This window comes from Scatophagus argus, chromosome 4 (assembly GCF_020382885.2).
Source record: "Scatophagus argus isolate fScaArg1 chromosome 4, fScaArg1.pri, whole genome shotgun sequence".
Lineage (NCBI taxonomy): Eukaryota > Metazoa > Chordata > Actinopteri > Scatophagidae > Scatophagus > Scatophagus argus.
In genome coordinates, this window is record NC_058496.1 from 15702930 (window position 1) to 15725827 (window position 22898).

Below are 22898 nucleotides of genomic sequence, written 5' to 3' on the forward strand. Positions count from 1 at the left end.
TACTCATTCATCAGGTTCATTATTATATGTTTGTTTTACAAACCTGACACAGAACACACTTGAGTACAGAAAGGTCATATGAACACATAGTGCAACATATACATCTGAGACATCCACCAGTAGCTTTAAGCAAAAGCAAATGTAACTGTTGGAAATTCCAGCTTTCTCTTACTGCTACCAGATATGGCACACTGCCCCCGTGTGGCTGAATTTGTGTACTGCAGCATGTATGTGCACTGCACCCTCATTAGTATTAAGTAACACCAACACAATTAAAAGGCACACTAACTGATAAAGGTTTCAAAACATGTGAAAACAACAAAATGTAAAACAAGACTTAATAAAAAGACATTCATCATACAGATTAGGCTACATCCAGTGGAAGACTCTGAAGGCAAAAATAAATTGTATGTTTTTAAAAAACCAGTTCACCTCAATTTAAAAAGAACACTTGTAGCTCTGGTGGGATTAACCATGAAGATAGTTTGGGTTTTATTTGTATGTGTTTCAAGATAATGATTTCTGTCATTTCTGCTGTCGCCACAGCACAGTGAAAGTGATGTGAATTTTGTTTGCGGTCCTCACAGCATTCAAACATTTGAATGTTTTATTTGGTAGTCATGGCAACACCCTTCTTGACCCAGGCATTGCTGCTGAGCAGAGAGAGCATGAAGCGAGCCACATCTCCTCGTCCCACTGCGCTGCCTGCAGGATAACCATTGCTGTCGGGCACAAAGTATCCCTCATGGGTCAAAAACTCTTGAGCTACAGAGGACACAAAGGTGACAGTCAGTGAGTCGAAGGCATTGCCACAACAGCATTTAAATGTAGTTCTTCAAGTAGTGAAAAGTGCACAAGAGTGAACCTGAACATAAGCTGAATCCCCAAGGGAAAGAATCGCAATAGTAAAAAATGAGGCCTATTCATTCTCACAAATACTGCACTAACTAAGCCAATAAGCTTGAACCATGTCAAAACAGATCCTAAGGCAGAGGGATTCCTTAAACATGTTACTAAATAAGAGCTGCTGTTCACTCTGCAGCCAAACTGGTAGCATCCTATGCTTGTTGAAGCAACATTATACAACTTTTTCATCTTAAAATAACAGCCTCAAAATCATTTGACGGTTCACTGATTTGTAATTTGCACCCCAAACATCTGCTCGTACACTATGTAGCTTGGGTGGCTGGGTATGATCTCCTGTGAGAAGATCCCATGTGAAGATAAGACAAGATAATCCTATTAGTCCTGCAGCGGGGAAATTCACACTTTAGGGTACGTCACACTCCACCAACTATTTTTGGAGAATATTTTCTGGTTTTCCTGATGATATCTGCTTGCTGTTCTACCTCAACCATCTTTTTCATTTACGGAGTCTCCTGATGAAAGACAGTTTGAGGAGTGTTGGGGTTTGCACTGCTAGCACAGAAGCTTTGGGGTAAGCTTCAGAGCGGGGAATGCTGGCCATAACGGGCGTCAGAACGAGGCTCTCTGGCCTCTATGGACATCATGACAGAGGCGAAGAGACAGAAGAGTATGTTGACAGAGGAAGCTGAGGGGAGGAAAAGAGGGAGTGACCGAGCATGAGGCAGGCAGACGCCAAGCCGGCCCTGCTGCTGGTGGACCAACAAGTTATGTTAGCTGGCTTGCTAAGTTATGTCTTACATTGTTGCACTTGCTTGATGTTCAGTTGTGTTAGCTTTTGACTTGCTAGTTTTAATCATAAGTAATGTAATTATAACTAATGCATAATGTACAGCTGTCCATTCTTTCTAAGTAAATTGCAATTGTAAAAGTATAAGGGGCACCAAATCACTTAAAAAATACCAACTCTTGCATAATGTTGTTTTAAATAAATGTTCTTGAGTGTGTACACAGGTTTGTTTCAACCTACTGTTGGCCACAGCTTGTCTGCTTTTACCTGAGGCAGGCAGGTTCCTGAGACCAGGAGGGCGAACAACAGTCCAGTTGATGTCCTCAGTCTTCTGCAGGAGCTGCTCCATCTCGTGCATGTTGGTGAGGACACTTCGGATCATCGGCAGCAGGAGGAACCGGATGAGAAAAGGTGACTGAGCTCCAGAGTTGGCTGAAAACAAAAGAGAAAAACCCAGTGAAACTTGGACATTAATCTCTAAAATATCCCAAATTTCACCAAGAAATTTCAGAAGAGAAACTAGAAATTTCTGGCAGAAAAACTGAGAGAAGCCCACACAAAATGCCTCATCATGTGTGCCGCACTTACGCTCAGTGTACCAGGAGGTCATGGTGATGATCCTGTTGACTTGGTTCTCTCGCATGGCGCTGACTATGGCGTTCATGGACAGGGTGTATCCTGTCACCGCTGAGAAGATGGAGGCTGGGAACCCGAGGCAGGACATGATCACATCCTGTTCTTTGAAATGAGTCTTCAGACTGTCTGCTGAGAAAAGATCTGCTTCTACCACCTGAAAGTAGCAGGCAAGGAAACAATTAATGCTGAGATGAACTGACTTTCTATACTTTACTTAACTCTCATGAAATCTCATTAAAAGACCAAAACTAACTAGACTAAACTAGTGTCTTCGTCTACCTTTAAATTCTTTCTTCTCTACTGCTGTCTTAGAACTACACTTAATTTGATACTAGCGTGATACTAGTTAATATTATACATTCATTTTTGGTTTTGCTCTTTTCAAGGCATTTGTTGAGTGCAAAAAAACACAGAATGTAAGCTTTCACTTCCTATACTCCCTATTTGGACAATAAACCCAACCTGCAGTGAGCAGCAGCACCACACAGATAACTCAGTGATATATTACCTTGAGATTGTCATGATGCACGGTGAGTTTTCCTGGGTTTCTAACGATGGCGGTGACCATGTGACCCTGCTGAAGCGCTTGGTTCACCAGATACTGTCCAGTCTGCCCAGTGGCTCCCAGCACAACGACCTTCATTCTCAGACTCTGATGAACACAACGCAGTCAAGGCTGAACAACAGACAAGATGTTAGATATTCTGACCTGTCAAATTGACTGCTGGGAACTTCCCTTCCTGGTTTGTATGTTTGAGTGTAAAAAAAAAAAAAGATTACGGTGCAATAAAGACGCCCCGCTCTAAGAACCTTTGGTTTGTCAGCTGACAAATGAAGTTAAATGACACACTGAGTCCTTGTTCATACATTAGTCACTGTTCCAAACGAATTACTCAGCTAAAAAGGTTAAATCATGTATAATGGGAGTGGCTTTCCAACCAAAAATCTCAACAGAGGATTGGTGTGTTTTCATCAGTAATTAACGTACTGATTTTTCCCTTGTTGGCTCCAAACTAGACTTAAAGGATTATTTCTGCAGCTCTGGAGGATAACGAGCTTATTGAAAAGATGCTCCCTGAGGGCAGTGAATAGACACTGCTGACTGAATCTCAAGGGTTTGGTTAGGAAATCATTATGAGAATGTAACTCTTGGGAGCTCATACAGAAGCGGTTATGTTCAAGCTAACGTCAATATGTCAACGTGAATATTGTGCTGTACCATTCTGTTTCATTACTGCTTATTTATGTCTTATGTAAAGCATACTGCATTGCATTGCATTCTTGCAATAATCAAAATTAAATAGAAAAAACACGTGGTTGTAAACTCAAACTGAGATGTAAAGTTGCATGTAGAGTGTAAGAGTTATGTACTACAGTGAACCTCGCATGACCTTTAATGTGACCAAGGGCTCTACGACAAGCTGGTGCACTGGCTTTTCCTGGGGCCCAAAACGCACCACACAGAAATAATTCCTGCTTTTTAATCACTCCGTGAGGTCTGTCCTGTAAAGTACTTAAACTCAATTCAGCCTGCAAGTTAGGCTAGCATAACTAGGGTGGACTAACAGCAAAACTGCGATACTATGTGGTATTTTGGCAGATGTTTACAGGCTGTAAAAACTTATTTAATGCTCAGAATCACTTAAGACATTCAGGAAGTACTGACTTTGATTCCAGCTATAGCGTTATGCACTCATATAGTCTGTGACTATCCGAGAAGTAATTACGATATTTGTTCCTACGCGTTGGGGGGTTGTGTCAAGTTGAAAAGTAGCTTTAATGATCGACTGTTTTGACAAAGAAGAAGAAGAAGAACAAGAAGAAGAAGAAGAAGAAGAAGAATTTTCATAATAATCACCAATCACAACATAGTACGTGGCCTACTCCAGAGCTGTTACATACTTTTAAATGACATCGGTTTTAAGCAGGTTTCCCTTACAAAATTAAAACTGGCAGCTGACCTTTACATGATCTCTTATCTAGCCTGGGTGAAAATGTGTAAGACTTGAATACGCCCCTTTCTTAAAACTACGTATATCCAAAAAACGGAGCAACATACATTTTGCCACATTTCTCCAAAGCATTACAGTTTTAGTAAAGTATTTATTTAAAGGGCTGTAAAAGGCTGCTAGCTGAGCTTTTCCAACCAACCAACATTAGCTAACTCACCGTCGCCATACGTTCAAACGTCCTGTGAGGGAGACGTTCAAGAGCGGTAGCGTTCCTTGCTGTTCGTAAAGCAACGTTTTTCAAACGTTATTTTATTACATTTATTATATTTCAGAATTATGTATCCATAATATACGTAACATGTATATATACATACTACCCCAAAGTATAATACTTGTGATGCACATTTGCAGATTTATCATTAATTGTGACATTTGTAGTAATAATTAATAGATTTGTCAATAAAGAATTAGTACATAATTACTGATTATATATAGGATATATATAGGATACCTGTCTGTTATGACCTGTCACTCTATTAGTTTACTTTCGGAAAAACAGAGTCAGTAGAGATAGTAAAATAACTAATTACAAAAATAAAAAATAGTCAGTCAAGCAATATATATTTAAATGAGTTATATAGGGCATTATAACTTGTTTTTTGGGAGATTTTGTACTTTTTCCGGCCTGCTATGAACAGACATCAACATACTGCTGTAATCAAGCACCTGTAATTGAAAATGAATCAAACAACTAATGCTGGCCTCCCTCTTGCCTCCTATGCTTACTTCTGCAATTTTCCATCTTCCTATATAAAGACCAGTCTAGCCGCATCAAGTCATTAGCTCAAGTAATCCACTTGTGGCTTGGTGCCTTGATTATGCGATCACACCAAGGGACTAAAGACTAAACCTGGTTCAGCACAGACCGCAGGAGCAGCACAGTAGGAGTATCTTCATACACAAGGCCTCTGCGGTGAGTTACTGGGTGCTGCTGTGTGCTGGAGATACCTTGAAGGTCTTGAGCTGATCTTGGTGGACTGGTGGAGGATGACACAGAACAAATGGCTGTTTAAATACTCACTGAAGCTGAGAACTGACAGCCAAACAACTTGGGAACTGGTGACTGGATAAACGAGGTGACCGCGTGAGTAAACTGTTCATTTAAAGACTTCATAGTAAAGTAATTTTTAGATTTCTACAGTAGTTAAATAAAATAAGTAAAATTCAAAACAAGCAACTGCACACAGTGAATGAGATGTCATAAGTTTGTTCTGAAACATCCCCATGTTTCATGACTAGTTCAAATAATTATTTCAAGTACTTCAGGACAGGACAAGACCAGACTTTCCTTATAGTCCAGGTTTGTGTTGTGATGAGCAAAATAAGATAAAAGATTGGATGACTTTGGCCCGTTGCTAAATATCTTTACAGGTGATGAAAGCCACCCATCTGTTCTTCCAAGTGGGCTAAAGCCAGCATTGCAAAACAAGGAAGCAATGTGCAAACACACTTTTATGAAATCTACCATGTTCAGATTTAAATGCTTAATCTTTCATTGGGTTTTGTAAATTGTAAAGACTAATTCAGTTATCATTTGTTTAATTTAATTCAAACCCTTCTATGTCTTACTTTTTCCTGTTCATCAAAATAACTTCAGGGTGTGAAGATATTTTCTCTATTTAGGTTATAGATAGCTTGATGTAAGCCTTCATAGAATTCAGACCAAAACAGTCCTCTGCTGCAGGATTGAGGCCAATCACAGAGCGAACCAGCACGTAATGAGATTAAAAGGGCACACAGTCAAACGTCCTGCGGTTTCGGCTCTCCTGCTGCCGCCAAGCAACTTTCTGCTCTGTGAATGAAGCAGGGATTATACGAGCCAAGACTGTAGCAGAGTCATTTAAAAATGTGTGCGCTGAGAAGCAAACCCACATCTCAGGCTGAGAATATTCAAATAGCATTATGTTTAGAAAGCAAACTGCAATGACACTTCAACAATACAGTTAAGCACAAGCTCATTAGCAGCAGACGCATGACCTAAACGTAATTTCTGCTGAATCACTTTTAGCTGATGTGACGTTTGCTTGCTGCTTTGAACAGGAACAGTCATGGGATGTGGCGTCACAAAGTCTAACCATTTCCACAAACATTCCAGAAAAGGTAACCACAACCCTCCAGACAGACAGACAGACAGACACTGACACACCTGTGTATCTCTCTTAACCTTCTCACGTGTACAGCGATCATCACCACTCAGTTTCTAAATTCTCTTGCGGGTTACTTTGTTTTTGTTTGCTTTGCAGTATAACTGTGATCTCCCTATTATATGTGTTAACTGTCTGTATTTCTTTCGTTCTTTTTGCTCTGTTGCACGCAGCCGTCACAAGTAAGCCACATCTGTCTTGTTTGTTGTGCTGTTTGTGTCGTTGTTGTCGTTTGCCAGATGTTTAATGGGAGCTCGAATCAAAGGAAGATAATTTACTCAGGTTGAAGTGAAGAATATAAACTGGAGACAAAATTCACCACAACAAATTTCAGCTACATGGGAGAGAGAAATGTGTCATTTAAGGTTCACAGGATGATTGAATGATTACGTTCAGTGTTGAATAAACCGTGGAAACAAAATGATTGTTTGATCAACACTTTACTCTGCGGTTGCTGATATTTTTATGATTGTTGTAGTGGACTGTACTTTCAGTATGATTTTACTTATGTTAACAATAACTTACTTTAATAAACAAATACTCATAAAAAGCATGCAAGGCTTTTTGCTGCGGTCGGTCACAGTGACAAGAAAGTAAATGTGACAAGTTGCTTCCCTCCTTGTTCACAACATCAGCCTGTGTCTCAAACTGTTCTGTTAGTTATGACCTGTGTCATCTTTAAATAGAGCATAATAAGAAAATCATAATATTAGTAGAAATATTATGTTAATAGATTTGTTGAAATATACGCTATGTAGACAAAACACCTCTTTATGGGGCTGTTTTTCAGGGCTTGTGCTTGGCCTCTTACTTCCAGTGAAGGGAAATCTTAATGCTTCAGCATACCAAGACATTTTAGACAATGCTATGCTTGGATTTTTGTGGCAACAGTTTGAGGAAGGCCCTTTTCTGATCCAGCATGACTGTGCCCCAGTGCACAAAGCAAAGTCCATAAAGACATGGTTGAATGAGTTTGGTGTGTAAGAACTTGACTGGCCCACACAGAGTCCTGACCATCAAACACCTTTGGAATGAACTGGAATGGAGATTATGAATGGGCAATTGTTTCCCACAGAAACACTTCAAAATGTTGTGGAAAGCCTTCCCAGAAGAATGGAAGCTGTTATAGCAGCAAAGCTGTCCATGTATTTAGAATGTGATGTCTTTAAAATCCTGGTGGTGTAATGGTCATTTGCCCCAATACTTTTGTCTATATAGTGTATCACTATATGGAAGACTATACATTTTAACACTTTGTCTTGTTTTTGGAGAGACAATGATATTGACTTATTATGGCCCTATTGCATCTTAGAGTGCACTGCACATGCCCAGTGGTGAAAAAAAAAACATACTCACATGTTTTACTTGAGGAAATGTAGCAATACTTCCAGTACATTTTCTGATCACCTGCCGTCTGTTGTGTTTCAGCCCTAAGAGCTGCTGTCCTGATTCAGAGATGGTATCGTCAGTACGTGGCCCGCACAGAGATGAGACGGAGATACACCTGGCACATCTTTCAGTCCATCGAGTACTCTGGGGAACAGGCTCAGATAAAGGTGAGAAACTGCTGGCCCAGGCTACTTCTGTTTCTGTTTGCTGCAAAGTAACATCTCTCACGTCTCCTCCCTGTGCAGCTTTATAATTTCCTTGGCTACCTAATGGACAATTTCACGCCATCAAGCAATGAACGTAAGATTTGCAGTTCAACAAAATACAAAAAATACAAACTATTTTTTTTTTCAGTAAAACTGAATGTCTGAGTTTAAACTGTCATCTTAACCTTTCTACCAGGAAACTTGATCTCACACATCTTCAGGGAGAACGAGGTTTGTCGGGACGCAGAGTGGGAGAGGTACTTCTGCTACAAGAACATCGAGGTGCCAGAGATTTACTCAGGGCCTCACCTCACCTTCCCTCTGACGGTGGAGCAGGCAGTTGGGCTGGTGGAGGCCTTCAGGAACAAAAAGGTAGGTTCTAACCAGTGCTGGACAGTCCAGTGTCTGAAAAGGATAGTAGGAAAATTATTTGATTTTAAAGATGCTCTATTTTGTCTTGTGCTGGACCCGACGTAACATGAAAAGCATTTTAAATCCTGATATTAAACTGCTTTTGTCGCCCCAACAAGGTTATTTGGCATTGAGAATTTCCAAAAACAAATCAACTCCATCTTGGGAAATAAATATATTATTAGATTCGTATTGTTCTCCTGTTCAAGAATGACAAAAAGCATACATGCACAGGAGTTATCAAACACTGCAGTGTGACCACCTGTCCACACGTTTGTGCCTACAAACGTCTTGCTAACAAGTTTTTCTCCCAGTAGCAGCTGCACTCGCGCTACGTCCTCCAGCTCCTGCTCGAGACGTGGAAACAGCTCCGGATGTTGCCAAATATCAACCGCATCTCCACCTGCCACAGCAAAGAAATCACTATATGTGGTGAGATGGAATAAACTGTCAGATAGAGACGTTATGGAGGTGAAAGTTGCATGTACAGATGCAAATAAAAGTAAAGAAACTGGAGCTGATGTTACAACAAAGGTCCCCAGCCAAACCTGACGGTGTGATCGGTCAGCATCTTTAATAAAAACAATAAAAAAAATATCTAAAATATCTGATATTTTATATTCCAATTGATGAGAAATAATTATCAGGACTGCTCATTAATAAGAAGAAGAAGAAGAAGAAGAATCAACTTTATTGGCAGTATATATATTTTTACATACAAAAGCTCATCATCTTTAGCTGTAGCTCTAGTCTAAAACCATTTTGGCAGAAGTACATCAAAAAAGATTTTTCTCACAATATACATCAACGAATAAAATGTACACAGTTTCTTTGTGTTTGTTGATGATGTGTGTTAATTTATGTACGTATATCATCTTCATTACAGGTGATTTGCATGGACAACTGGAAGATTTGCTGCTGATTTTCTATAAGGTCTCTAAAATCTGAACATTTCACAAATGCTGAAATAACTTAGAGGTGTTACCGTATGTGTCAGTGTTTTGTTTTTTTTTTAAACTTATGAGCTGTAGTTATTAAGAGCTTTCTACAGGCATATTTTTGAATTGAATCAAAATATTCTCCTGTTTGCGTCATTAATTAATTTGTTGATTATTGTCTCATTTAACAGACTGATTGCTTAGTCCAAGATATGTCCAAGTAAATGTGAAAAATGCCAGGGTGACATGTTAAAATGTCTTGTTTTGTCTGACCAGTCCAAAAACACAACATTATTAAAAAAAAACCAGAGAAAAACAGAAAAGTCTTACATTTGAGAAGCTACAATCAGAGAACATTTGAATGTTTTTCTTGCTTAAACAAATTGGATGATAAACTGGTTATCAAACTTGTTTCCTTTCTAAACTTTGATTTTTAATTATAACCAAGGTGTTTTCTGCTAACCAATTAGTGAGTGAAACAGGATCTGTTTTCACTCTTTATTTTGTGGTCAATCATTGTTTACATTTAGATTACAGAATGACCCTTTAACACAGCTTGACTCGGCTAATGTTTACTTTACAGAATGGCATGCCGTCTTTGGACAAGCCCTACGTGTTTAATGGAGACTTTGTAGACCGCGGCAAAGACTCCATTGAGATCCTCATCATCCTGTTTTCATTCCTGCTCGTCTACCCAAGTGACATCTACCTCAACAGAGGAAACCACGAAGACCACATAGTCAACCTGAGGTAAAAAGGAATCCAACTGAGGGACAGTGAAGCCCAAGACCACCATGTTCTTGTTGTCCAATCTTATAAAATATAATCAAAAATCTCGAACTTGGCATCTTGTGTTTTCCGACTGGTGTAGGTATGGCTTCACTAAGGAGGTGCTGACTAAGTACAAGGTAGGTTTATATCGTATAAACCTGAAACCCAACACACTCTTTTTCCTTTGTTTACTGTTTGGCATTAACTCCTCATCCCTACTTATCATACCAGCTAGCACTGCCAAAATGTGCCCTAATCCCAGTGATCTTTGCAGCCGCAAATTAAAAAGCTTTCAGCCTACTTGGCCCACAAATTGTGACTAAAGCCCAACATGGACTGATAACACACTGGTCACTCCTCCTCGCAGCTAAGAGGATTTGAGGTCATTTGGTCACCAGATGACCAAACGTCTGAGTTCATTAAACCTCAGATGTCCCAAATGTTTCACATTTTCTCTCCTTTCTTACTGATTTTGTTTAGATAAAAGAAACTTTGAATTTCTGAACACTTTCAGTGATAATTTAAATAAGAAGACATCAAAACTTCTTCTCTTCTTCTGAAACAATGTTTTTTATCCTTGAGAAACAAGCTGAAAACAACTACACCATCAGATAGATAGAGATAGCTAGATAGATACTTTATTGATCTCGGGGGAAATTCAAGCATCCAGTAGCCCATTCCAGCAGTAAAGGAGGTGATGAAAACATCTGTAAAATGAGACCAAAATACGTCCAAATACAATAAAATCAAGGAAGTTCAAACCAAGAGTCTGTTTTTAGTGTGACTTACAAACTCCTGTTTAAATGTGGAACTGGTAGTTCCAGTACTGTTAACGCTTAATATTACATAAACTTCTGGTCGTTGTTTCATATTGTGAGTTGACATTGCAATTTCCATTTTTACTGAAAAAGTGGCGTTTCACGCTTTTTATATATATAAAACAGAGACGATGAAAGAAAGGTTCATGCACGACAAAAGAATTTTGTCATAAAGGCTCCATTGCTACATATAAAATACAATGTAGAAAATATATTTATACAACAACAAAAGACAATTTAACAAATTTAGAAAATAAATCAAAAAGTTTATTAAGAATCCATGATATGACTAGGAAACTTATTTTTTTTCTCCATTTTTTCATTATTTAAATGAAATAATGAACAAAGAATTCATCTCACAAGGTGAAGAAGAAAATCTAACAAACGCATACCACCATAAAAGAAAACAAACTCTCATTCTTCTCCTCAGATGCACGGCAAACGGATACTGAAGCTGCTGCAGAAGATTTTCAGCTGGTTGCCATTAGCAACGGTGATAGACCAGAAGGTGCTGGTACTCCATGGAGGGATCTCCGACGTCACAGACCTCAGCATCCTGGCCAAACTTGACAGACACAATGTGAGGAGGACAACATGTGCAGCTGTGATAAACATTCACTAATACCTGATCAAAAACAGATACATACACATTCATTTCATGTGGTATTTAACAGCTAATTGATCGCTGAAATCCCTGTTCTATCTGTGTTTCCCAGTATGTTTCAGCACTGAGGCCTCCAAAGAAGAGACATCAAAGCTCAGCGGGGACGTCCATCGACTCAGACATGGATGAGGACGTCTGGTCCAACAGCAAGATCTTCCAGCGTCGGACTTCTCTCACATATCCCAAACCTCTCGGAACCCGTGACAGCTTCCAGAACCGCTCGCTGCAGGACTTCTCTGACCGGATCAGAGTTAATGTGGGGGAAGACCTGGAGATCCACAGGAGGAAACAGTCAATTTTCAACCTCAACAGATCAGAAAAAGACACGACTCCATCTACGTCTTCTGAGTCTCTCAACAGCGACAGTGTAAAGGATGAATGGAAACAGGTGATGTTTATTGTTCTCATGTCTTAAAGAGTCACACGAGATTTTTAACAAAGGTCATGGCCTCTGTGCCTCAGCTCTGATTCAGCGGACTAAATCAATCCTGAGTCACAGTGTGACAAAGGTTCTGTCACCTCAGCAGAGGTGCTGAGGATTGTTGCCTACATGGGCTTTAACATGCTGTCATCCACCACGTCACTAATCCCTCTGCCATGAGTTTAATCTGCTTTTCTGTCACCACCTAACCCTCAAAGCTGTAGAAGTTGATGGACTATTGCACTTATTGATGGTACAAACATGCACAATACATAAACAACTCAGGGTAACTTATTCCCGATTGCCCCGAATGTAGTGTGCTGCTTTCAAAATTTTTAAATGTGTTAACCAGCTGTTAACAGAACTGACAGCAGATCCTGAAAAACACTCAAAATAACTTACATTCTGTAGTTAAAAGACATTATTTTATAAATGTAAATGGTTTTTACTGTAGCACACAAAAATATTTTTTGGTCTTTGAGCAACAAATCATGTGTGAGCAGGGAGGTAGAGAGTGACAAAAGAAAAACTCAAACTGCCATTTAGAGTTCCTCAAAAAGTAAGGAAAAGTAATCTGTGGTGAAATATCCACAGTCAGATGGACCTTTGGGGATTTGGGCATGAAGTTTATGAACTTCACAAAATCTAAAGCCAAACAGCTTTAGCAGCTCATGTATGAGCTAGCCCAGACATATGCTGTGACAGAGGATATAATCATATCAACACAAGCATAGCTACATAAATATTCTGCAGCAAGAAAACATAAGCCTAGCAGCCATAAATCCCATCATGCTGTTACATAGAAATTTTCTTTTGGCTTTGGAGAAGAATATGGCAGGAAACAATAAAATGATGATGATGTACACTTATGCTGTACTTTGCTTCTACAATTGCCTGCACGCTGTGCCCTACCTTGCATGTTCACTGCTGTTTCCATGAATGCTAACATACGTTCAGCAGTGGTTTATGTAGGTTTCTCGTGTTCGCTACATTAGTTTAACATGTCAGCATACTAACATTTGGTTATTAGCACTAAATCCAAAGTGCTGCTTAGGCTGGTGGGAAAGTCATCCTAAGGGGGACTCGAAGCCCGTCTCACATCAGTTCATCCAACAGTCGTTGATATGTTTCACTCAAAGACACAACTTCAAAAAACAAAAAAAAACAAAACTTTGTCCTCATCAGGAAGAGTGTGATATGATTGAAATCTCCAGAACAGCTTCAAATGGACCTCATGGTGAGATTGTTAAACCAACAGGTGATTTTTATTCCCCCCCTTAATATGTTCTCTTTGTAAGTTGAATCTTTCCTCTAAATCCTATCTGCCCTCAGATCCTGGACCTGCTGTGGAGCGACCCGATGACTCAGGATGGCTGCACACCCAACGAGGTGCGGGGTGGAGGCTGCTACTGGGGGCCTGACGTCACAGAGGACTTCCTGAACAGACACAACCTGCAGCTCATCATTCGCTCCCATGAGTGTAAACAGGACGGTTATGAGTTCTGCCACAATCGTAAGGTGAGCTGAGATACTGAATCCCCTCTGAGGCGTTCATGTTTTCACAGCCTGTATTGTGTAATTTTCCAGTTAAATATATTATTGTGACATGAGTCGAATTTCATGCAAATCTCAGGCATGTCAAGATCAATTATATGATTGTTGTTATTAAAAATAAACTAAACGTTAACCCTTTCTCTCATCTCACTCAGGTCCTCACCCTGTTCTCTGCCTCCAATTACTATGATGTGGGAAGTAACAGGGGGGCATATGTGAAACTGGGTCCAGACCTAGTGCCTTATTTGGTTCAGTACCAGGCCAACAGCATGACCCGAGAGCTCAGTGTGAGACAAAGGTACAAAATAACTAATATTCATCCCAACAACATGAATCATTCTGCAGTAGTGCTGCAATTTTGTCTGTTTAATGTTTGGTTTAAAAAACATCAGAAAACCTGAAAATGTCTGTTATAGTAAATACACTTTTGATAAATGTGCTTATTTTCTCTGCACTGCTCTGCCTTTAATTCTGTTTTTTTATCTGTTACATTTGCTGTTGTCTCATCTACAGTGTTGGGCGAACGGAGCGCTCAGCCCTCAAAGTCCTGCGGGAACAGCTGTTTGCGCACAAATCTGACCTCATCTGTGCCTTCAAAAAGCTCGACAGTGAGAACACAGGTGTGTAGTATCACGTTCATGAACCAATTCAGCCCTAAACAGATCAGGTGTTACTTAATGTTTATTAGAGATCTCTTGTGTACTTCCCCAGACAGCCATCTAACTAGGGAGAAATGTGAGATCACACTTTTGTATTTTGTACAGAACATTTCGATCCCCATTCAAAGAAATCAACATGTGGGCTGTTCAGAAGTTCATCCCAGAACATCTGATAGTTTCACAGAAACCTCAGCTGAAACTGTTGTTGTTGTTCAGCCGCTTATTTTCAGTCTACATTCTTGTTTCTCAAGAGCGTAATGAGTAACTGAGGAAGTATGTAATTTTCTGTCATTCAGCACCTCGTCTTTATTCTCTCACTCCAGATTTATTTAACATTTTTGCTTGTGAGGGAAAATCTCTACATTTGTGAATCAACTTCACATAAAAGGAAGTAATGCTTAGTTTTGATACAGCAATTCATTGAATTCATGACAATTTTAATAAACTTAACCATGTAAATAAAATCAACCTGTGAGTGCTCTTCACAGTATAACTGACACTGTTTCTAAATTACCTCAAAAGTCTTTGGCGTTTGTGTTCTACAATTTCTTGTTATTTATTACTATTCTAATATTAATATACAGCATACCCACGCTTATATACCCAATATCCATAAAGTATTCTGGTTCTGATAAATAAGCACAAGTCTGCTGATAATATTGTCCTGCTTTTTGTTGGGTTCTTTGGCTGCTTTTGATTTTTAGAGTTTTACATTGCCCTAGTTTGACTTTGTGAAGGGGTGATGGATGAGAATCTGTGTTAGGTCTAATATTATAAAAGGAGTCAGATGACAGGTAAAATTTTCCCCTTCGTCAGGCCTTGTGTCTCTGAGTGACTGGGCCACTGCCGTGGAGAGTGTGATGCACCTTGGTCTTCCCTGGAGGATGCTGCGCTGTCAGCTCATCACCATCAAGACCAGCGACGGCATGATCGACTACCACGAGTGGTTCAACGAGCTCGCCATCAAAGGACTCAACACGGATGTAAGGACACAACACTGAGACACCGAGCTGGAGACACATGCCGGTCAACTTAAAGATGTTGCGCACACCTTTTGCTGAATCAGACACACTCTAACTTTCATTGCATCATATACTTGGATGTTGTTTACATAAAAATGAAATCTCACCGTCGGGACTTTTCTCACTTGGTTCTTATCGTTTCTCCTCTCACAGCACATCGACCAGGGTCTGCTCGAGACGTTGTATCGCCATCGTTCTACCTTGGAGACCATCTTCAGAATCGTAGACACCGACAACTCAGGTAAAACTCTTCATCACTGAAATAAGTCACATGCATACTGTGAACATCTATTTACTCTACTCCTTCTTAATGGGCAGCATATTTTGCTGTTCTGGTGTTCCTCTGGAGTTAATGCCCCTGAAATGGGAAATTCACCTTAAAATGTCTCTCCTTATTTTTCTTACAGTCAAAACTCAAGTGGCACTCAAGCTCATGTTGTCAAAGGTTGTTGTTTTGTTTGAACAATGATCAATATTACATTTACAATCATACAAAACAGATAAAAGGAGCAAATACTCACACAGAAGAAGCTGCATCCAACGACAATTCATTGATTTTTTAAAAAAAAAATAGTTAAAAAAAGACAATACAGTATCAGTATCACATTATGGAAAGTAAGGATCCAGTGTTTTTAGAGCTTGGCCGACACAAGGGACTAAACATCAGGATATCTCGACCTCCACTACTTCATATTTGACCAGTGACATTTTTTTTACTCTGTTCAAGTATCCCCTCCTATTAAATATCTTGAGTTGAATGTAGCCTTACTAACTTAGAGAGACAATCCAACCAAGGTGGATGGAGCAGTGGATGTGTAAAGTGTGTCAGAGCTCTTTAGTTGTGTCCAGATAGAAACATCTACTGGGTTCTGTTAATCCACCTGTAGCGTGCAAAAGAGGCCACGGTTTGTAACTGCCTCCTGAGCGCTCTCACTTAATGCGAGGATTAACCCCTTGACCTAATGGTCTCTCCACCCGCCACCTCTGACCAAATGCACTTACCAGTATCACTTTTTCCATCCTGTTCTTTTACTGTGTCTCTAAACTTTTCCCTTCTACCCTGCATGTTTAACTTTTAACCTCCCCAGGCTTCATCACCATGGAAGACTTCCGGCAGACCTGGAAACTGCTGAGTGTGTACCTAAAGATGGAGATCACAGATGAGGCCATCTCAGACCTGGCCGTCACCATCGACAGCAACCAGGATGGCAGCATCGATATTGACGAGTTCATGGAGGCCTTTCGCCTCACAGACAAGAAGAGCCGACTGGAGCGAGGGCGCAGCATGTTCATGGGCACGGCCAACGACCTCACCAGGCTGGAGGGAGACCCCAACATCTGAACACAGAGAACAAAGGCTGAAAACAGACAGCCACACAGGCTCAGACTCCACTCCAGACAGTTGGCCGGGGAGGGGGGCGGGTCAGCCAATGCAAGCTGCTTTAATGACGCACATTAAGACGCAGGATGCTGCTGAGCAACAGCCGTATGGTTCACGGGGGATTAAGAAGAGTTTAGAGTTCAGGATATTTGACAGCGAATGCTCATTTCACATTTTTAAATGGTGTCATCCACTGAAGAAGTGTGGGTGAGACATGAACAAGAATACCGCCTTCATACTGACTCCCAGTGATTTTAAAAGGATAACATTTCAATCCCATTTGGATTATAAAAATAGTTACCTCCTCCATATATACATATATACAGAGGCTGACATGCTGTATGATAAACGTTATAAAACGACTGACCAATCCAGATGTACAGACTTTAACTACAAAATGAACAATAAGACATCAAAGTTATCTGCAAATACCTCCAAAAACAGTCATGAAAAGAAATATTCAAATATCCAATATTTATCCAATATTTAAAACATATTTCACTAAAGTCCCCAATCATATTAGGTCGTCAACTGACAATTATTTTCATAACTGACTAATCTGATAGTTATTTTCTCATTTTACTGTTACATGATAGTTTCATTTTCTTAGACTGATTAGTGTTCTCATGAAATGTAGAAAATGTAAAAGTATCATATTTAGTATGTTAATATAAGAAAAAGCGCAGATGCTCACATTTGAGAACTTGAAACTATTTTCAGCTTTGATTAATCAATTAATCGTTGTGGCTCTGTGGAAAAGTTTTGTTCATTCAACAGTCCAAAACCCAATGATATTCACTACACAGTGACAAAACAATTAAAATAAATAAATAAATGAAACCACATCTGTGAAAATATCATATGCTATTTAAAAACTACAGATCCAAATATTACAATTAATAAGTGTGCAGGTCGACATCAGTTGCCCTAAGTGTTTGCAACTAAATGTTGCTGTGCCTTAGCAGAAGTGTTTTAACTTCTAGAGAGGAAGTTAAGTCTAGTTTGCACTGATGATGTTTTGTATCAGCTGCCAACAATGTATACAATCCGTCACCTTGTCCAGGATGGAGAACTCATGCTTTTATTCATTTGACTATTAGGATGTACATGTCTGTATCTAAATTGTTGATATGAAGCCCAGAACATTTGCTGTATTTACAGTGGTAGTTTGGGAATCAATACCACTGTGAAGTTTACCTGCTTAGTATGAAGCTAGAGCCATGGAGAAGGTTAGCTTAGCTTAGCACAAAGACTGGAAACACAGGGAAACATGAAGAAGTCAGTGTCTGCATGTGTAAAAGTTTGTTGTGTTTAACATGGAAATTTTATTGTACGTTTTTTGGGCCGCTGACCATGTAAAATGTTGTACTGTAATTACATCTCAAAGTCACATTTGTAGCAGTCATTAGTTCAGTGTTGTTCATGAATTAGAACTTGAAGAACAGTAAAAGATCAAAAAGTGGTAAACTGGGAGAAAAAAATGATTTTTATATAATCCAGGAGTGAGAGCATTTATGTTCAAACCCTAATATTTAGTCGGGACATTGTGTAAAAAGTAAATAAAAACAGAATGCAGTCATTTGCAAACTGTGTTTACCAACAACGGTTTTACGAAGTGTTACTGAGCCCTGTGGGAATATCGTCTATAGCTGAACCTCACCCCATCCTCACTTGTGAATGACTGAGCCTTTCGAGGAAATAATCACATTCTCTTTTGTTTGTTTATATGTTTTCCAGCGTGCCAACTGTTGAAGGTTATGTTTACATTATATAGTTAGTAACTATTCATTCATTAGAGGGTTCCAGGTTCAAATCCTGGTCTGGGCCCTTCTGTGTGGAGTTTGCATGTTCTCCCTGGGCCTGCGTGGGTTTTCTGCGGGTACTCCGGCTTCCTCCCACAATCCAGCCCCCCGACAAATAAGTGGTATAGAAAATGGATGGACGGATGGAATTCTTTAAATAATTTAAATAATTAAATTACCGTACTCTTATTTGAGGAGCTCAAAGTCCCACTCTCAAAGTCACACAGGTGAGCAAGTTTAGTTTTTGACTACTGTCCACTAAACTAAATCAAGCCAATTAATCAAAATGCTTTCCAGCTTTAATATTTAATAAAATATTACACATTAAAATTTAAAAATGAAGTCAGTCATCCAGTATGTTTTCTTCACTTCAGTAATAATGGAAATATTTTTATTATTTTTATCTCAGAATTAAGGCCACATATTGAAGTTAACAAAATCCTCATATCATTTTATTATTTAATTTAAATCAACTGAATGTAACATTTTAACAATTTTAGGGTTTTAAATATCATCTCATATGCGGTTATTAACAATGATAACAATATAACAACAATGTTATGACGCTATTTCCTGCAGGGAGATCCCAATTAGTATTCATAATCACCAGCAGGGGGCACAAAAGACCATTTAGTACTAAGGGTTAGTACTTTGAACATTTTGGCAGCAAGTTGTACATCCCATCAGTTAACCTGCAGCTGCACGTCTCAGGACTGCTTTCAGAAGATAACAACTATCCTCAAAGGTTGGCTAAGCACTTTAGTTGTTCAGGGTGGATGCAAAAAGCAAACAAACAGAGACTAACTGGTATGTCTAAAAGTGCTACACCCTTAATTTGAGCTGCAGAAACACATGCTGGAAATTGCTGTGGTTTTATTTACATTATTTTCATAAAAACCTCTGTGCTGGGGATGGTAGTTTTCCTTTTAAATGATAATCTTTCAGGTGGGTGGATATTAAAACATGTCCAGAGCCGCCTCCTGTGGCTGGATTAAGCGAATGCAGTCATCATTTACCTGGAAAGGACAATTTTGCCTAGAGATTCACGAACAGATCAAGCCATAGTGTAGTACAAAAGTATTTATTTTGAATGTCTGAAAGATTTGTGATGGATAGGATGAGGGTCATGTTTGGAGGGATGATTAAGTGTTGAGGGGAGGGATGTAGGGGGGAGGTGATTGCCATGGGGATGAGCGGAGATCAAGTAAAGGTGTGGCAGGAGCATTTAGGAACCCAGGGATTGAGATTCAAGGTGGGGATATGTCTCAGTGAGTATTACAGCTTCGTCATCCCTAGTTCCTATGATAGAGAAGAGAAAAAATAATTGAGGAGTATTATTAATCATTCAGTGGTAGGAGGAAGAATTCAGATCCTTTACATTAGTAAAAGTACTATTACCACACTGTAAAAGTACTCCGTTACAAGTTAAAATCCTGCATTGAAAACTAAAATTAAACCAAGGCAGGTGCTGGTAGGCAAATTATGTAACCTTTGTACAGAGTCTGGCTAGCCGTTTCCCCCTGTTTCCAGTTTCTATGCTAAGCTAAACTAAGGTAACAGCAGTCTGGCTGCTGGATTCACTTTTAGTGAATAAACATGAGTGAGATATTGATCTTCTCATCTCAGGTCTCAGTAAATAAGGCGAAATCTTTCATATGTTAATACTACAAAGAATTACTACAAAGAACTCCTTTACAAATGAGAAGCATTCAAAATTTTAGTAGAAATAGAGAAGTGTTATTAGTAAACTACCAAAATTATTTAGTCATGCATAAAAATTCTGAACAATATCCCTCTGAGTGACTAATATGCATTACACTGGATTATTATTACTGATGCAGTCAAGTGTAAGTAGCATTTTGCTGTTCTGCTTATTTTAACTGCTATAGTACTCAAAATTACACTAAATGTGCTTATTGCAAGAAACCAAGATGTCAGAGTATTTCCTTTATCTGCTCAGCACTCGGAACACGTAAAACAAACTGAGTGTTCTTCCCCAGAGATGCGGGCTGGCATGTCGCTGCCTGTCCACTTGTGCTTTTCACATCCAGCCACCACCACCCCCAACACAGAGACTCACACACAAGTGGGACAAAAGAAGAAGGCAGTTAGACCTATTTTTCCCATTCACTCGAGGAGGGGGGCATCTATTGTTCACTGTCTGCAGGTGGTCTTACAGTTGCAAAGCGGATGGTGCTCTGTCCTAATGAAAACATCTGAATGAAAACTACTCAGTCAACAGGAGTGTCTCGAAGCACTCGCTATCATAGATGAAGATCTAACTACTCTTTAAAGCAACATTAAAGAACTTCGCAGGACAAGGACACCGATAGATTTTAGGAAATTGTGGAGCTGAAGTGTGCTTATGTGTGTTTTTGTCACCTGACCATTTCCAACAAAATCATCCAGTTTGGAGAGCTTCATTATACCACTCTTCTGTTTCTCATCAGTGAGCATCAAAATTATTTGAAAAACTGGCCTGTGAGTGGACAAAAGACCAGGAGAAACTCCATCCATCCATCCATTTTCTATACCGCTCATAGCAAAATGTGACAAAGAATGAAAAAGTGTCATGAGACCATCTTCAGCTCCAACAGTTTATAAGTCTGTCATTTCCAGAGGATTTCATACAAAGTTTCAAATAAATAACTACATTTCAGAGTTATTTGCTTGCCTGTAAACAAATTTTAGATTTTGTATGTCACTAAAAGACATTACCCAAGTGGTTATAAATGTGGCTACTGACTGCAGTGTCTATAGTTCTTGAGCTATAATTTCACCCTAATTATGGCTGCTGTGCAGCAGTGGTCAGGACCAGGCATTTAGAGGAGGAAACAAAGAAGGACACAGAAAGATAAATACAGGAAAGTCCATCAGTATAACAGTCTGAACCAAAATTGTCATTAAACCTTCAAGTCATGATTTTAATTGTGCCTGAGTCTTGAACTTACAACCTTTGCCACCAATGAAACATCACGATCATTTTCAGCTATGCAGAGAAGTGCTTTGAGCCAGTAGGAATTAAGAAGTGATCACTCACACATGGTTATGACAATGACATAAGAGTCCATCAGCAGAAGAGCCGGAGCCATAATTACTCAAAACTTATTAAATTAAATTTATTATTAAATTTCCTTGAAGTTGTGTCTCTAATCTTGCGTATCTTAGTCCTGGTTCTGGGGACCCCCTGCTCTGCATGTTTTAGATGTTTCCTAGCACTGACACACCTGATTCAAATGAACGAGTCATTATCACACTTCTGCAGGGCTGCATGACAAGCTGATCCCTTGAATCAGGTGTGTTGGAAGAGAAAGACATGAAACATGCAGGACAGAGAGCTTCTCAGCACAGTGACTGATTTGATATAACATGTTCATTCTGCATCACTCACAACCGCATAGCTGAGAGGACTCACAGGTGGCTTCAGACTGTGACACTAAAGTTGCTTGTAAAGGCAGTTTCAGAATAGTGTAAAAAAAAAAAGAAGATTCAGTTCAAAAGAAGAAGATTAGCAATACAATAAAAAAAATGTTACCACCAATCAGTTGAATAGCAAAGGCAGAGAGCACCTGACATGAATTCAACAGCTATCTGAGTATTCCCAGGTCTGTGATTTGTTAATTTTTAACAGAAGTATGACCCAGTGGGAGTGGCCCCTGCCCCCACACTACCAATCCACATATATACCCATGCAAATGTTGACAATCAGCCCTTCTGTTCCTGAGTTATGGTGGTACAGTAAAGGTGACTTTTGACCTTTTAGATACAAAACATCATTAGTTCATCTTTGTAGACAATTGTGGGAAAATCTATCACAATTAGTGTAGGAATTCTTGGGTTATGACCAAAAATGTGAGGTCACAGTGATCTTAACCTTTGGATCTCTAAAATCTAATCACTTTATCCTTGAGTCCAAGTGGTCACTTGTGCCAAATTTGAGGAAATACTCTCAATGTATTTCTATATTGTGTTCATAAGAATGGGACAGACAACCCAAAAACACAATGCCTCTGGTCAAGACAATCGCTGGCACGGCAGCATGACAAATTGAACCTGTACTCCAGAGTATACAAATTAAGCAATCAGTAGTGTAAGCACACAAAAGCGTCAACTCTGCTGAAGGTCAGTCAAGTCTCCAAAAAACTGAAGAATGTGCACTTAATTTACTGAAGGAAAAAGTGCTTTTGTGTTGACATGCGTGAATCCTGAAACAACAATCTCAAGGATGGAAACATATGATGTAAGTTCCCAGAAGAGCTCAGACGTGGGGAAGCCGAACTTCCCCAAGGTCACAAGTTAGAATAACGAACAGAAGGTTGCTGCTGGGTACACATATAAAGCCCTGGGTATTTGTGGATTCATCTCTGTTAGAGGAACGTGTGACCTCCTCTACTCCCAAACAACATGCCTGAACTT

General features: G+C 39.4%; 2 protein-coding genes and 2 long non-coding RNA genes across 6 annotated transcripts; 2 read left to right on the plus strand and 2 right to left on the minus strand.

The window, feature by feature from the left end:
- LOC124057330 (uncharacterized protein At2g34460, chloroplastic-like) lies at nucleotides 1–4537 on the minus strand. 3 transcript variants are annotated; one of them, XM_046385419.1, is made up of 5 exons: nucleotides 4460–4537; nucleotides 2799–2942; nucleotides 2243–2444; nucleotides 1922–2086; nucleotides 1–765 (listed from the first exon to the last, which is right to left on the minus strand). In XM_046385419.1, the coding sequence occupies exons 1-5, from the start codon at nucleotides 4466–4468 to the stop codon at nucleotides 608–610; spliced, it is 678 nt and encodes a 225-aa protein (XP_046241375.1). In that variant the 5' UTR covers nucleotides 4469–4537; the 3' UTR covers nucleotides 1–607. The 3 variants fall into 3 exon arrangements, with proteins under 3 accessions (XP_046241375.1, XP_046241376.1, XP_046241373.1); XM_046385420.1 differs by having other exon boundaries at nucleotides 2799–2966; nucleotides 4460–4526; XM_046385417.1 differs by lacking the exon at nucleotides 4460–4537 and adding an exon at nucleotides 4350–4376.
- On the plus strand, nucleotides 3645–6402 carry LOC124057332. The gene is made up of 3 exons (XR_006843094.1): nucleotides 3645–4161; nucleotides 5059–5386; nucleotides 6343–6402. It is a non-coding gene; the product is annotated as an uncharacterized LOC124057332 (long non-coding RNA).
- Nucleotides 6403–7852: 1450 nt separating this feature from the next.
- Nucleotides 7853–17152, plus strand: ppef2a (protein phosphatase with EF-hand domain 2a). Its single transcript, XM_046385413.1, has 15 exons — nucleotides 7853–8002; nucleotides 8081–8135; nucleotides 8238–8413; nucleotides 8770–8884; nucleotides 9339–9385; nucleotides 9974–10140; nucleotides 10262–10298; nucleotides 11410–11559; nucleotides 11696–12031; nucleotides 13397–13582; nucleotides 13774–13916; nucleotides 14132–14238; nucleotides 15094–15260; nucleotides 15453–15540; nucleotides 16388–17152. Exons 1-15 carry the CDS (start codon nucleotides 7934–7936, stop codon nucleotides 16639–16641), a joined length of 2097 nt encoding a protein of 698 aa, XP_046241369.1. The 5' UTR covers nucleotides 7853–7933; the 3' UTR covers nucleotides 16642–17152.
- LOC124057331 lies at nucleotides 15867–21863 on the minus strand. The gene is made up of 2 exons (XR_006843093.1): nucleotides 21523–21863; nucleotides 15867–16637 (listed from the first exon to the last, which is right to left on the minus strand). It is a non-coding gene; the product is annotated as an uncharacterized LOC124057331 (long non-coding RNA).
- Nucleotides 21864–22898: the final 1035 nt, after the last annotated feature.